This window comes from Emys orbicularis, chromosome 17 (genome assembly GCF_028017835.1).
Source record: "Emys orbicularis isolate rEmyOrb1 chromosome 17, rEmyOrb1.hap1, whole genome shotgun sequence".
NCBI classification, from domain to species: domain Eukaryota; kingdom Metazoa; phylum Chordata; order Testudines; family Emydidae; genus Emys; species Emys orbicularis.
Window position 1 is genome coordinate 20,822,433 of NC_088699.1, and position 11,099 is coordinate 20,833,531.

An 11,099-nucleotide genomic window follows, 5' to 3' on the forward strand; every position below is an offset into this window, starting at 1 on the left:
CTGCACAGAAAAAGCCAAGATCCTTGAAAGCAAACAATGTAAATATTCCTGTAAGTGGAGAACATTCTGTGCATGCATTGGGAAGCAGGGGGATTTGCAAACGGGGAGGGGGGGGGGGGGGGCGGCCTTGTAGGGTCAGGCCCTTAAATGTTTCAAGTAGGTTTTGAAAAGGTGGTGAGAAAAAGTCAGAGCTGTTTTGCCGGAGACAGTTGCTTGCACACGTGGGTTGGCAGATTTTAGAGACTAGCACAGTTTCGTTGTCCTTACAATGGAAACTGAAAGCAGATCGTTACATGGAAATAAATCGCCACTGGAGAAATTTAGCCCATGCTCATATAGGGAGGAGTTAAACAAACAGACTGATTCCTTTCTGTGTGTTTCAGTTTCTTCTGAAACGCTCTGAAAGTGAAAGGGCAAATCCTTACTCCCCGGGAATGGTTCCCAAAGAAAGCAGCAGTACACCCCCAAACTGGGAAGAGGGGACCAGGGCCGTAGCAACAAAGAACGTGGCCCCCTCCGAACGGGGGCCCCCTCCGAACATATGTCCTGGCGGGGCCCCTTACAATGCAGAAACTGGAATGCGGTATTTATTTTGCCACTTTTAGGGGCCCCCTTCCTTGCGGGGCCCCCTCCGGTCGGAGGGTACGGAGGGCGCTCGCTACGCCTCTGGAGGGGACATCGCCTTCAGAGCCACTCACTTTGTTCTATGTAATGGTTTAAGGGAGATCTATCGCTTTCATTGTTTCAGGAACGCGATGGCCATGGAGGAGAGCCCTCTCGATGTTGATTGGTTCACAGACTATCCTGATGTGGTTGTAAAAGTGGGGAAAGTGACTTTTGGCGAGAAATCCAGGAACAAGATGACAGATTGTAATTTGAGAAGGAAACAAGTTGGTAACATTTCCCGAGCAGCATGTGCATTGCTGAATTCAGGAGGAGGCGTGATAAAGGCAGAGGTTCATAACGAGGGCTACAGTTATGAAGAACATGGGATTGGACAGGATATAGAAAAAGCCCTTACAGAACTCACTCCATCTAAAATGTCTCGAAAATATTTTGATTTTGAATATATGCGGGGAAAAAACTGTGTGTTAATTTTTGTGAAATCATGGAGCAGTGACGGTTCATCTTCACCCCGTATTTGCAGCGTAAGAACAGGCTTGTGCCAAAGATGTCTGACTCGAACTGACAGCATGAGTCCTACTGAAGCAACACAATTTCTCAAAGAGAAGGAAGTTTCTGCCAGGAGAAAACGTGATGAGGAGACAGGACCAAGAGCTAAGAAAGCTCTACTAAGTGACGTTCAGCTGGAACAAAACATGTATACGTCTGCTGAAAGACTTTATCAAAGAGACTTTCTCTGCTGTGGGGAAAAACTAAATTTCACGGAGTCAACGCATATTGAATTTAAGAATTTTGCAACAAAGAACATTTTGAAATACATTAAAGAGATCCTGCCAAATTACATCTCTGCCTTTGCAAACACACAAGGAGGGTTTTTATTTATTGGAGTGGATGATAATGGGAAAGTTGTTGGATGTACGAAGGACAAAGTAAATATCAATGAATTAAAAGAAGTAATAGAAAATGTTAAGGGGAAATTACCCATTTCACATTTCTGCAGTTCTCTGCCTGGAGTGGACTTAAAATGCAAAATGCTGGACGTGTATGATAAAGATCAAAACTTGTATGGTTATGTCTGTGCTGTGAGAATCCAGCCGTTTTGTTGTGTTGTGTTTTCGGAGACTCCGGACTCATGGACAGTGAAGGACAATAAGATTGTGAGGATGACAGCCAACGAATGGACAGGCTTGATGATGGCAACTGACCCAGGTCAACATGGGGGGAAAAAATCAAAATGTGTAGTTTATTTTTCCATATTAGCACTAACATCAGTCTTTCTAGCATGGCGGTGCCATTGGTGACGTGATAAGTGGTCTTAAGTCACTGGTTGCTACCCCAGACTCTTACAAGGTTATAGGACTTCTGTCTGAAATTTTATTACTGTACCTGCTATTGTAAGTTACACTAAGTAAAGTAGCCTTCTGCTCTTTTGGTCAGATGCAAACAGCACTTGCCCTATAATCTTTGGTTTCTGCTGCACCCAATATACCAGTCCGCACCAACTGTGCCAACCCAAATCCTGCAAAATCATCTACATGAGCTTTGACAATACAAGCCAAGCTTGAGGGCCATCAATTTTTAATCTAATCATAAATAGTGGAAACCTTATTTGACCTCCAACTTTTCATTCATTAGCATGAACCAAAAATGGGAGATACTTATCCCAGGATAATCCAGGAGATAATTACAGATGAAAACAACAGGACCAAGATCCAATATCATGGTCCTGATTTATGCCTTTTCCTTAACCCTTTCCTCCCTTGATGATTGCCACAGAAATGGAGGGACCCAATTCTTTGCAACCGAAATCCCACTGAATAACCCCAGCTTGTGGCAATAAGGTTCTACCCTCTCAGCCACCTGAAGGGGGACACACTGCAGCTGTGGATGGGTTCCCAGATAACCACCTCCAGTTAAATTAATTAACCTCATCTCATTTGAAGTTTCCACAGGGTGCATATGCTGCACCAGTTCATTTACAATGGAAAAACTAAATCAATTCTGTGCATACAGAGTAGAACTCTTTATGGTGGTGAGGAGGCGCAGTAATAGTGTATTAACATGAGCTTTAATTTATGTTTCTAGAGATTTCAAACTTGTGTGACGCTTTCAGGGCTGAGCTGAGTGTGTCATGTGCACCCCCACTCACCAAAACCGTGTTTTCCAACAAAGGCCTTGCTTGTCTGCGTGATCTGCAAGAATCTCTATTTCCAGGTATGCTTTTGTATTTTAATTCTGGTTTACATATTTTGACATGATTGAAGATTTCAATTTAGAACGACTGTTAAAATGTAGTAGCAAATTACTTATTCCCCTTTTGCCTCACATAGTTTTTAGATAATTATGAGGACTACAGGCGTGGGACAGCATGCACTAAAAAATTGTATGAACTGGTTAAAACAGACCAACTGGTAGGTCTTCATATTGACCTCTCTGAATCCTCCTTGTTCCCTGGACACTGCACTCCCACACTTGCTACATGTATACAAATGTATGATCATAGAAGGGTAGGACTGAAGGGACCTCAAAAGGTCCAGGCCCCTGCACTCAAGGCAAGGACAAGTGATTTTCAGGTGATCCTATGTGATATTTAATTCTTATTTCAACGTTTGTCACCTAAGAAAGCTGTGGGTACCATAGCATTACTGGATGTGAAACGTGTGTCCTGACGTGTGTGTTTATGTTCTTCAATATTAAAATGTGAATTTGCTGGAGTTTTATGGAGGGATTTTCAAAAGCGCACAGGATTGGCCTAACATTGCTCTCCTAGAAGTCAGTGGTAAATTCCCATTAAATTCAATGAGAGTAGAGTTAAACTAAGGTTGAGTGCTTTTGAAAATCCTACCCATAATATTTACATTTTGGTTGGGTTTGCTGGATTTCCGTAAAATATAATTTGCGTGAAATTCTGCTTAAACTGGCCAAAGTTTTCTATATTTGTTTTCTTACAAATATATTCAGTATTTGTTACAATTTAGGCCCTTTTTTGGAAATGAATCATTACTGAACCTTTTCTGATTTCTATGAATAGTCATGAAACTGAATCTGTTCTCCAAATAGCTAAGACTGGGTTGTTTGTGAACAGTTCCTGTTAACTATTCACTATTCATTCTCTGTTGTTCCTGATCTATAATATGTGATTGTTTTTGCTCCAAGACTGGAGGATCAAAGCATTTTAAACAAGAGAATAGGGAATAATTAATAATTAGCAAGCTTCTGTTACAAATTGATAGATCAACTATTTGTTTCAATATTTGAGAGGAATTCAGGATTGTCAAGTATTTTTCTGAATAATCAATGGCTGTCAGACTGTTTGCGAACGCAGATGGAGACTTCGATGAATAGCAATGAACTGAACTTGGCCTGTTTGTTTAGGAATATATTTGGGACTATTTTTCTATTATTATTCCAGCTGTGTTCAATTCATTAATAATATTGAATGGCATTTTATATTTTAAACATAATAATGTCTGATAAAATAAGGCTGATTTAAAAAAAAAAAAAAAAAAAAGCCCAAATTCATCCAATTTTTGGTTTGTTTGGGAATCATTTTCAAACCAGTCCTGTTAGATATGAGAGGTTTCAGTGTTTGTAATTGTTTAATGAAACATATACTTTCTGCAGTTTGTGGGTTCTTCACAATATCGCTGATGTTAGTATTTAATATTTGGGCTGTGATATTGGTCACCCAAATAATATGGCTTGATCTAATGAAAAGAACGAGGAGGAAATCAAACAATTCATTGGGACTTTGTAGGGGAAGGTGGACCAGCTGAGGAGGGAGCATTTCCTAGAGATGATCAGGTCTAGATATTTGCCAGTTGTAGAACACTTTAAATCTCCATCTGCGCGGCTGTGCAAAACCAAAATGTACAGGAAACGGAGTTATATAAAACACATTCTCTCTGCTTCCCCAGATATACCACACAGAACTCACCAAGTCAAAGTCCTTTACCTCACTATCACAAATATAATAATACTTTGTAATGCAGACAAACTCCAAAGGTTGAGTACTCATACCACTAAACTTTTTGGACAAATGTCATAAGGGAATGTTGCAGTTTAAAAAAATCTCAAAACAAAAAACTAAAATATGGAATGCCTGTAATTCTTAATTAAGATTCCCTTTAAACATTTGGAAAATAAGCAAAATACACAGCTTAGGTCACCCAAATTCTCATTCATCTTCCTTTGTGATCCTTTACTTCTGCCAGCATTTCATTTGCATCGTAAAATTTTCTTGAATGAGTTTCTGTTTTCATTTTTTCTAAAGTGGAATAGCAACTGTTTTGTACAATGTGCACGTGAAACAGTATTGACTGCAGAGCATTGGTAACAGAGACACAGATCTCCAACAGTAAATTAATAAGGAAAAAATGTTTGTATTTCCCAGATTTGAGGGCATTAGGTTATTGCTTTTTAAGTAGATGAAAGCAACTATACCTGAATACACAGTTCAGGAAATATGAAATAATTCCTTTCAATGTCAGAAATATTTCAATATTTTCCAGCACTTTTACTTTTCATAATACTCCTTTCAATTGTGCTAACTAATGAATTGCAATATATTTTCAGCCATAAATTCAGTTGGAATAACTTTTTAACTGGCCATGTAGAGCTTTTGAAAAAAGAGAATAATCATACAAATGTTAATTTCCCCCCCCTAATTCTCTCAATTTCTAGCAAATGATAATGGGATAACATACAAACCAGACAACCTCAGCAAAGAGCTGTTCTCAGAGTATCCAGGGCTGGAGGATTTAATGAACGAGCAAATGGAAGAGCTGCAATATTCTCAGGGACTCCTGATATTTGCAAGAAGCTGGGCTGTTGCTGTTGGATTGCCAGAGAATCAGTATGTTGTCTGTGATGCTCTCTTAATAGCCAAAGGCAAATACCCAATGCTGTACACGGTCACGGAGGATTGTTCCATGGTTGGGTTTAAATATTCAAAAAGTATTGCTCGTACGTTAAAGCTGAAACTGGTAAACGATGGGGGATACACTCAGAAAGTGTGTGTGATTCCCCATCTCCTACAGCTTGGAACCAACAGAGAGCAAAGTAATGACTCACATGTACAAGTCAAGTATCCCGATACATATGTCCTCTTGCACAATGACATGCCAGACTTACTTCACTCACTTGTGATAATCTTGTTGAGTTTTAGATCCTTCTTAAGTGACAGGCTTGGCTGTGAATTTTTCAACCTTCTCACCATTAAACAGTATGAGATACTAACAAAGAATCTTCACAAATCCAAGAAGCTGTTTATCTACGGCCTGCCAGGAACAGGGAAGACCGTTGTGGCCCTGAATATCATAGAGAGGATAAAGAACATGTTCCACTGCAAATCTGATGAGATTCTGTACATTTGTGAGAACCAGCCTCTGAAAGCAATTGTGGAGTAAGTATTCAAAAAACGGTGCTGTTAAATAATATCAAATGTCAGCGGGACGATGGGGAAATATATGTTTATTGATTGGCAAAAATGTTTCTCAGTCTTTGAAAAGACCTTTCTTCCTGAATTAAAGAAATGGACCACTGTTCTCTAAGGCCTTGTCTACAAACAACCATCAACTCATAATTTTCCACCAGTGCGGCTCTACTAAGTTGGGTCAGACAAATCAGAGGTAAAGTATATTATCAATCGGAAGTTTTCCAGTGCTGAGAGGATGCCATAAGTAAGAGGGTAATTTGCATGTTATAGGATAATATGGGCAGGTATTAATGGCATTTGGGAGGCCTTTTTTGACAAACCATCTTAAAACAATTTGTGTGAGATTCACCCCACAACTGGGACTGGGATGGGAAAATTGCACTTCTGTGGGCCACCTAACCCCCTGAACCCAGAGGGGATTCACCCCTAGGGTACATCGGGCAGGGTTTCTGTTCCTCTCCTCCCTTGAGGGTGAGTGTGGGGAAGGTCAGCTTTGGTTTCTGCCAGATGCTCTATGGAGCCTTCTTTACATTTTACCTTCAGCGTTTCCTCTCCATCATTTCCCTCCCTTGCTCCTAATGTCTTCCCCCATCTCTGTTTTCTCTACCAGTCTCTCTTGACCCAGAGCTATTCCATTCTTGCCCCCACGCTAGCATTGCTTCTAGCCCTCTTCCCCAACCAGCAGCCCCCCCCCCTCAATTCTTCCTGTCGCCTCTCCTCCCGTCTCCCTTCCCCAGCACTGAGGTTTTGCCCCTCCCCAGCCTCCCTTCAAGTCCTGTCTCTGCTGTCCAAACACACCCATGTGCTGCTGCTGCTCAGGGTAAGGAGGTGGCTGGTGAATCAGCTGGTAACTGCTTTCTGCTCCTCACTATCTGCCAGGAGGGGAAGGGTGCCACTGATGCAGAAGGCGGCAGAGCTGCCTTCACCGGACTGGACACGACATTTTGTTTAATAGTTTGCTCATGTGGACTCGTTCACCCCGGGAGTCAAGATTGATTCCCGTGGCCAGCCAGGTGGTGTTTCACTCTTCAGACACTGCGGTGTCCAGTTGAGCCACTTCCCAGCCAACATGTGCACACTGACCCACGTCAAATACTGAAATCATTTATATACTGAACGTGTAAATGTGAATAGGGCCATTATAATGAGGATCTCTAAGGCTAGAACAGACATAGTAGAATATATACATATTAATGAGATCCTAAGTACATGTTTGTAATCTATGTAAGCAATTTTTACATATCAATATTGTCATTATCTGAGTATGAACTGCAAACATAATAGAACAATTATACAAATCACCTTAATTGGCTGTTGCAGCACCTTATAATGCTTGCTTGTTTTCTGTAATGTTCTTATCGTGTAGTGTCTATAATGATTTATATCACTGGAGTAACAAAGTATAAATTAACAACAAATTTTTGTGTGGGACTACATAACATGGCATCCTTCAGACAATCTACATGAGATGTCGCCCAGCTATTAAAAAAAATAATTGCGAATAATCGCACTGTTAAACAATAACAGAATACCATTTATTTAAATATTTTTGGATGTTTTCTACATTTTCAAATATATTGATTTCAGTTACAACACAGAATCCAAAGTGTACAGTGCTCACTTTATTTTTGATTACAAATATTTGCACTGTAAAAAGCAAAAGAAATAGTATTTTTTCAAGTCACCTAATACATAAGTACTGTAGTGCAATCTCTTTATGATGAAAGTTACAAATGTAGAATTATGTACAAAAAAATAACTGCATTCAAAAATAAAACAATGTAAAACTTTAGAACCTACAAGTCCACTCAGTCCTACTTCAGCCAATCGCTCAGACAAACAAGTTTAGTTATAATTTGCAGGAGATAATGCTGCCCATGTCTTGTTTGCAATGTCACCGGAAAGTGAGAACAGCCGTTCGCATGGCACTGTTGTAGCCGGCATTGCAAGATATTTACATGCCAGATGCGCTAGAGATTCATATGTCCCTTCATGCTTCCAGAAGACATGCGTCCATGCTGATGACGGGTTCTGCTCGATAACGATTCAAAGCAGAGTGGACTGATGCATGTTCATTTTCATCATCTGAGTCAGATGCCACCAACAGAAGATTGATTTTCCTTTTTGGTGGTTCGGGTTCTGTAGTTTCTGCATTGGAGTGTTTCTCTTTTAAGACATCTGAAAGCATTCCCCACACCTCGTCCCGATCAGATTTTGGACGGCACTTCAGATTCTTAAACCTTGGGTCGAGTGCTGTAGCTATCTTTACAAATCTCACATTGGTACCTTCTTTGCATTTTGTCAAATCTGTTGTGAAAGTGTTCTTAAAACGAACATGTGCTGGGTCATTATCCGAGACTGCTATAACCTGAAATATATGGCAGAATGTGGGTAAAACAGAACAGGAGACATACAGTTCTCCCCCAAGGAGTTCAGTCACAAAATTAATTAACGCATTATTTTTTTAACGAGCATCATCAGCATGGAAGCATGTCCTCTAGAATGGTGGCCAAAGCATGAGGGGGCATACGAATGTTTAGCATATCTGGCACGTAAATACCTTGCAACACTGGCTACAAAAGTGCCATGCGAACACCTGTTCTCACTTTCAAGTGACAAACAAAAAGCAGGCAGCATTATCTCCCGTAAATGTAAACAAACTTGTTTGTCTTAGCGATTGGCTGAACAAGAAGTAGGCCTGAGTGGACTTGTAGGCTCTAAAGTTTTATGTTGCTTTGGTTTTGAGTGCAGTTATGTAACAAAAACAAAAAACATCTACATTTGTAAATTACACTTTCATGATGAACAGATTACACTACAGTACTTGGATGAGGTGAATTGAAAATACTATTTCTTTTGTTTCATTTTTACAGAATAAATATTTGTAATAAAAATATAAAGTGAGCACTATTCTGTGTTGTAATCAAAATCAATATATTAAAAAATGTAGAAAAACATCTAAAAATATTTAATAAATTTCAATTGGTATTCTATTGTTTAACAGTGGAATTAATCGCAATTAATTTTTGTAATTGAGGCAAAATTTTTTGAGTTAATCACGAGTTAACTGTGATTAATCGACAGCCCTACTCCCAATAATTATAATAAATTTTTGGGTATCCTTCTACTTAGTGTTATATTTTAGAAGTATATTAACATACTTTTATTGTTATATAAGATACATGTACTTTTTGGGTGAGTAAAAGCTCTCACGTGTAACACATCGGAGGTGTGCTGTTTCTATGTAACTCAACACTGAAAGCATGTAGGTAATTGATGAATGTGTGTTGCCCTTTTTAATTTTTTATTTTTTTTAAATACACCTCTACCCCGATATAACGCTGTCCTCGGGAGCCAAAAAATCTTACCGCGTTATAGGTGAAACTGTTATATCGAACTTGCTTTGATCCGCTGGAGTGCACAGCCCCACCCCCCGGAGCACTGCTTTACCACGTTATATCCGAATTCGTATTATATTGGGTCGCGTTATACCGGGGTAGAGGTGTAATCAGAAGCCAAATCTTAAAAGCAAAAAGTTTGCAAGCTTGTTCATACCCAGAAAGAGGTGATTTGATACACTTGTCACTCCTCTAAATTGGATCAGCTGCACAAACCAACAGAAAATTCACACCAAGCATGCCAAATGTATTCTTTTATTTTGTAGAAGGAGAAACATTTGCCAGTCTGTGACCCGAGTTGCTTTCTTAAAGGGGAATTATCAACCAGTGAAGCACGTAGTAATTGATGAGGCCCAGAATTTCCGGTCAGAGGATGGCGATTGGTACAGAAAAGCTCAGTGCATCACCCGAAGACATGGTCATGGAGTTCTCTGGATCTTCTTGGACTATTTACAAACAAGTCACCCATTTCCGTGCGGTCTTCCACATCCATCAGAACAAGAGCCTCAGGAGTGGCTAACTATAGGGGTCCGGAATGCCACCCAGATATTCAATACCATGGTACAAGAGATGCGAAATATTGTAGATTATCCACAAATTGATATTCCTTTTGAGCAGTTAAGAATGCTACTAAAGGAAGCTGTATGTGGCCATCCCCTGCCAGGTGTTTGTACGGTAAAGGAAAACTTGGAGAAGGATGAAATAGCGACAGATGTGGTTGCTACCTGTCGCCAATATTTCCGAAGTGGTTATTCTGGGAAAGACATTGCTATCCTGTGCAGCACAACGAAAGAGAAGGACAGGTATCATTGCATATTACAACCCCGAATGAGAGCGATGATGAGACATTTCGGACTGGATGCAGTTTTCACAACGGCAGACAACGTGCTGGGACAGGGCATTGTTCTCGACAGCATACGCCGCTTTTCTGGCCTGGAAAGAAACATTGTGTTTGGTATCAACCCAGTCCCTGTCCCTACACAGGAGGAGATTTCTGAAAATCTTAAACTCTGTGTGGCATCCAGAGCTAATTTACAACTTCATTTGCTGTATGAAAGGTAATGCTTGAAAATATCATGGTGGTTCACTCAGGATCTGTTTAATAACCAATGATAGTCATGTCGCTTTTGTGGTTTTTCACCCACAATTCAGACGTAAATACAAATCTGACCATGGGCGAAATTTTACCTTAGAGGGCTCCCGTCTCCCAGGCTAATGAACTACATGAGACCTGGTGAGGCCTGGGGGTCTTAAAAAGACAGTCCCTAATATAAACCAAAGGAGCTACATGGGATATAGTGAGAATGGTCCACTTGAAGCTAATCAGTCCTCCCTGCTAATGTTTCAAGAGATTTTGGGTGCCCCACTCTTCAGGTTCCCAAGACACACCACTGTGATCCACAAAACTCCGGCTTGACTGCAGCCTAACCCTGTAGGGGCCTAAATTCACTCGGTGCCTAACTTTCCGCTGTGCAAATTCCCTAGCTGTTTAAGTTTCAGATGCTGGCGCATGTGTACTGCTCCCTCCCTCTAGGGGCCCAGGCACTTGTCTCACCTAAGCCCAGAGCGATTCACCAACCGGGGGAGACTTAAGTTTTGTGCAGGAGGTGGTTTGCTAGGCGTGCTCAGAGGTGGTTTGG

The 11,099-nt window shown here is 40.5% G+C and overlaps 1 protein-coding gene across 1 annotated transcript; it reads left to right on the forward strand.

Annotated features, from left to right (window-relative positions):
* The first annotated feature begins 761 nt into the window (after window positions 1-761).
* On the forward strand, window positions 762-10,521 carry LOC135890914 (protein SLFN14-like). Its single transcript, XM_065418390.1, has 4 exons — window positions 762-1,833; window positions 2,710-2,838; window positions 5,308-6,028; window positions 9,726-10,521. The coding sequence occupies exons 1-4, from the start codon at window positions 762-764 to the stop codon at window positions 10,519-10,521; spliced, it is 2,718 nt and encodes a 905-aa protein (XP_065274462.1).
* Window positions 10,522-11,099: the final 578 nt, after the last annotated feature.

Bases quoted from the DNA above. Each gene is read 5' to 3' on its own strand.
- LOC135890914 (XM_065418390.1), top strand. From the start codon at position 762: ATGGAGGAGAGCCCTCTCGATGTTGATTGGTTCACAGACTATCCTGAT. The intron at 2,839-5,307 runs GTATGCTTTTGT...CTCAATTTCTAG, and splicing joins GCAAGAATCTCTATTTCCAG to CAAATGATAATGGGATAACA. The intron at 6,029-9,725 runs GTAAGTATTCAA...TTTATTTTGTAG, and splicing joins CCTCTGAAAGCAATTGTGGA to AAGGAGAAACATTTGCCAGT.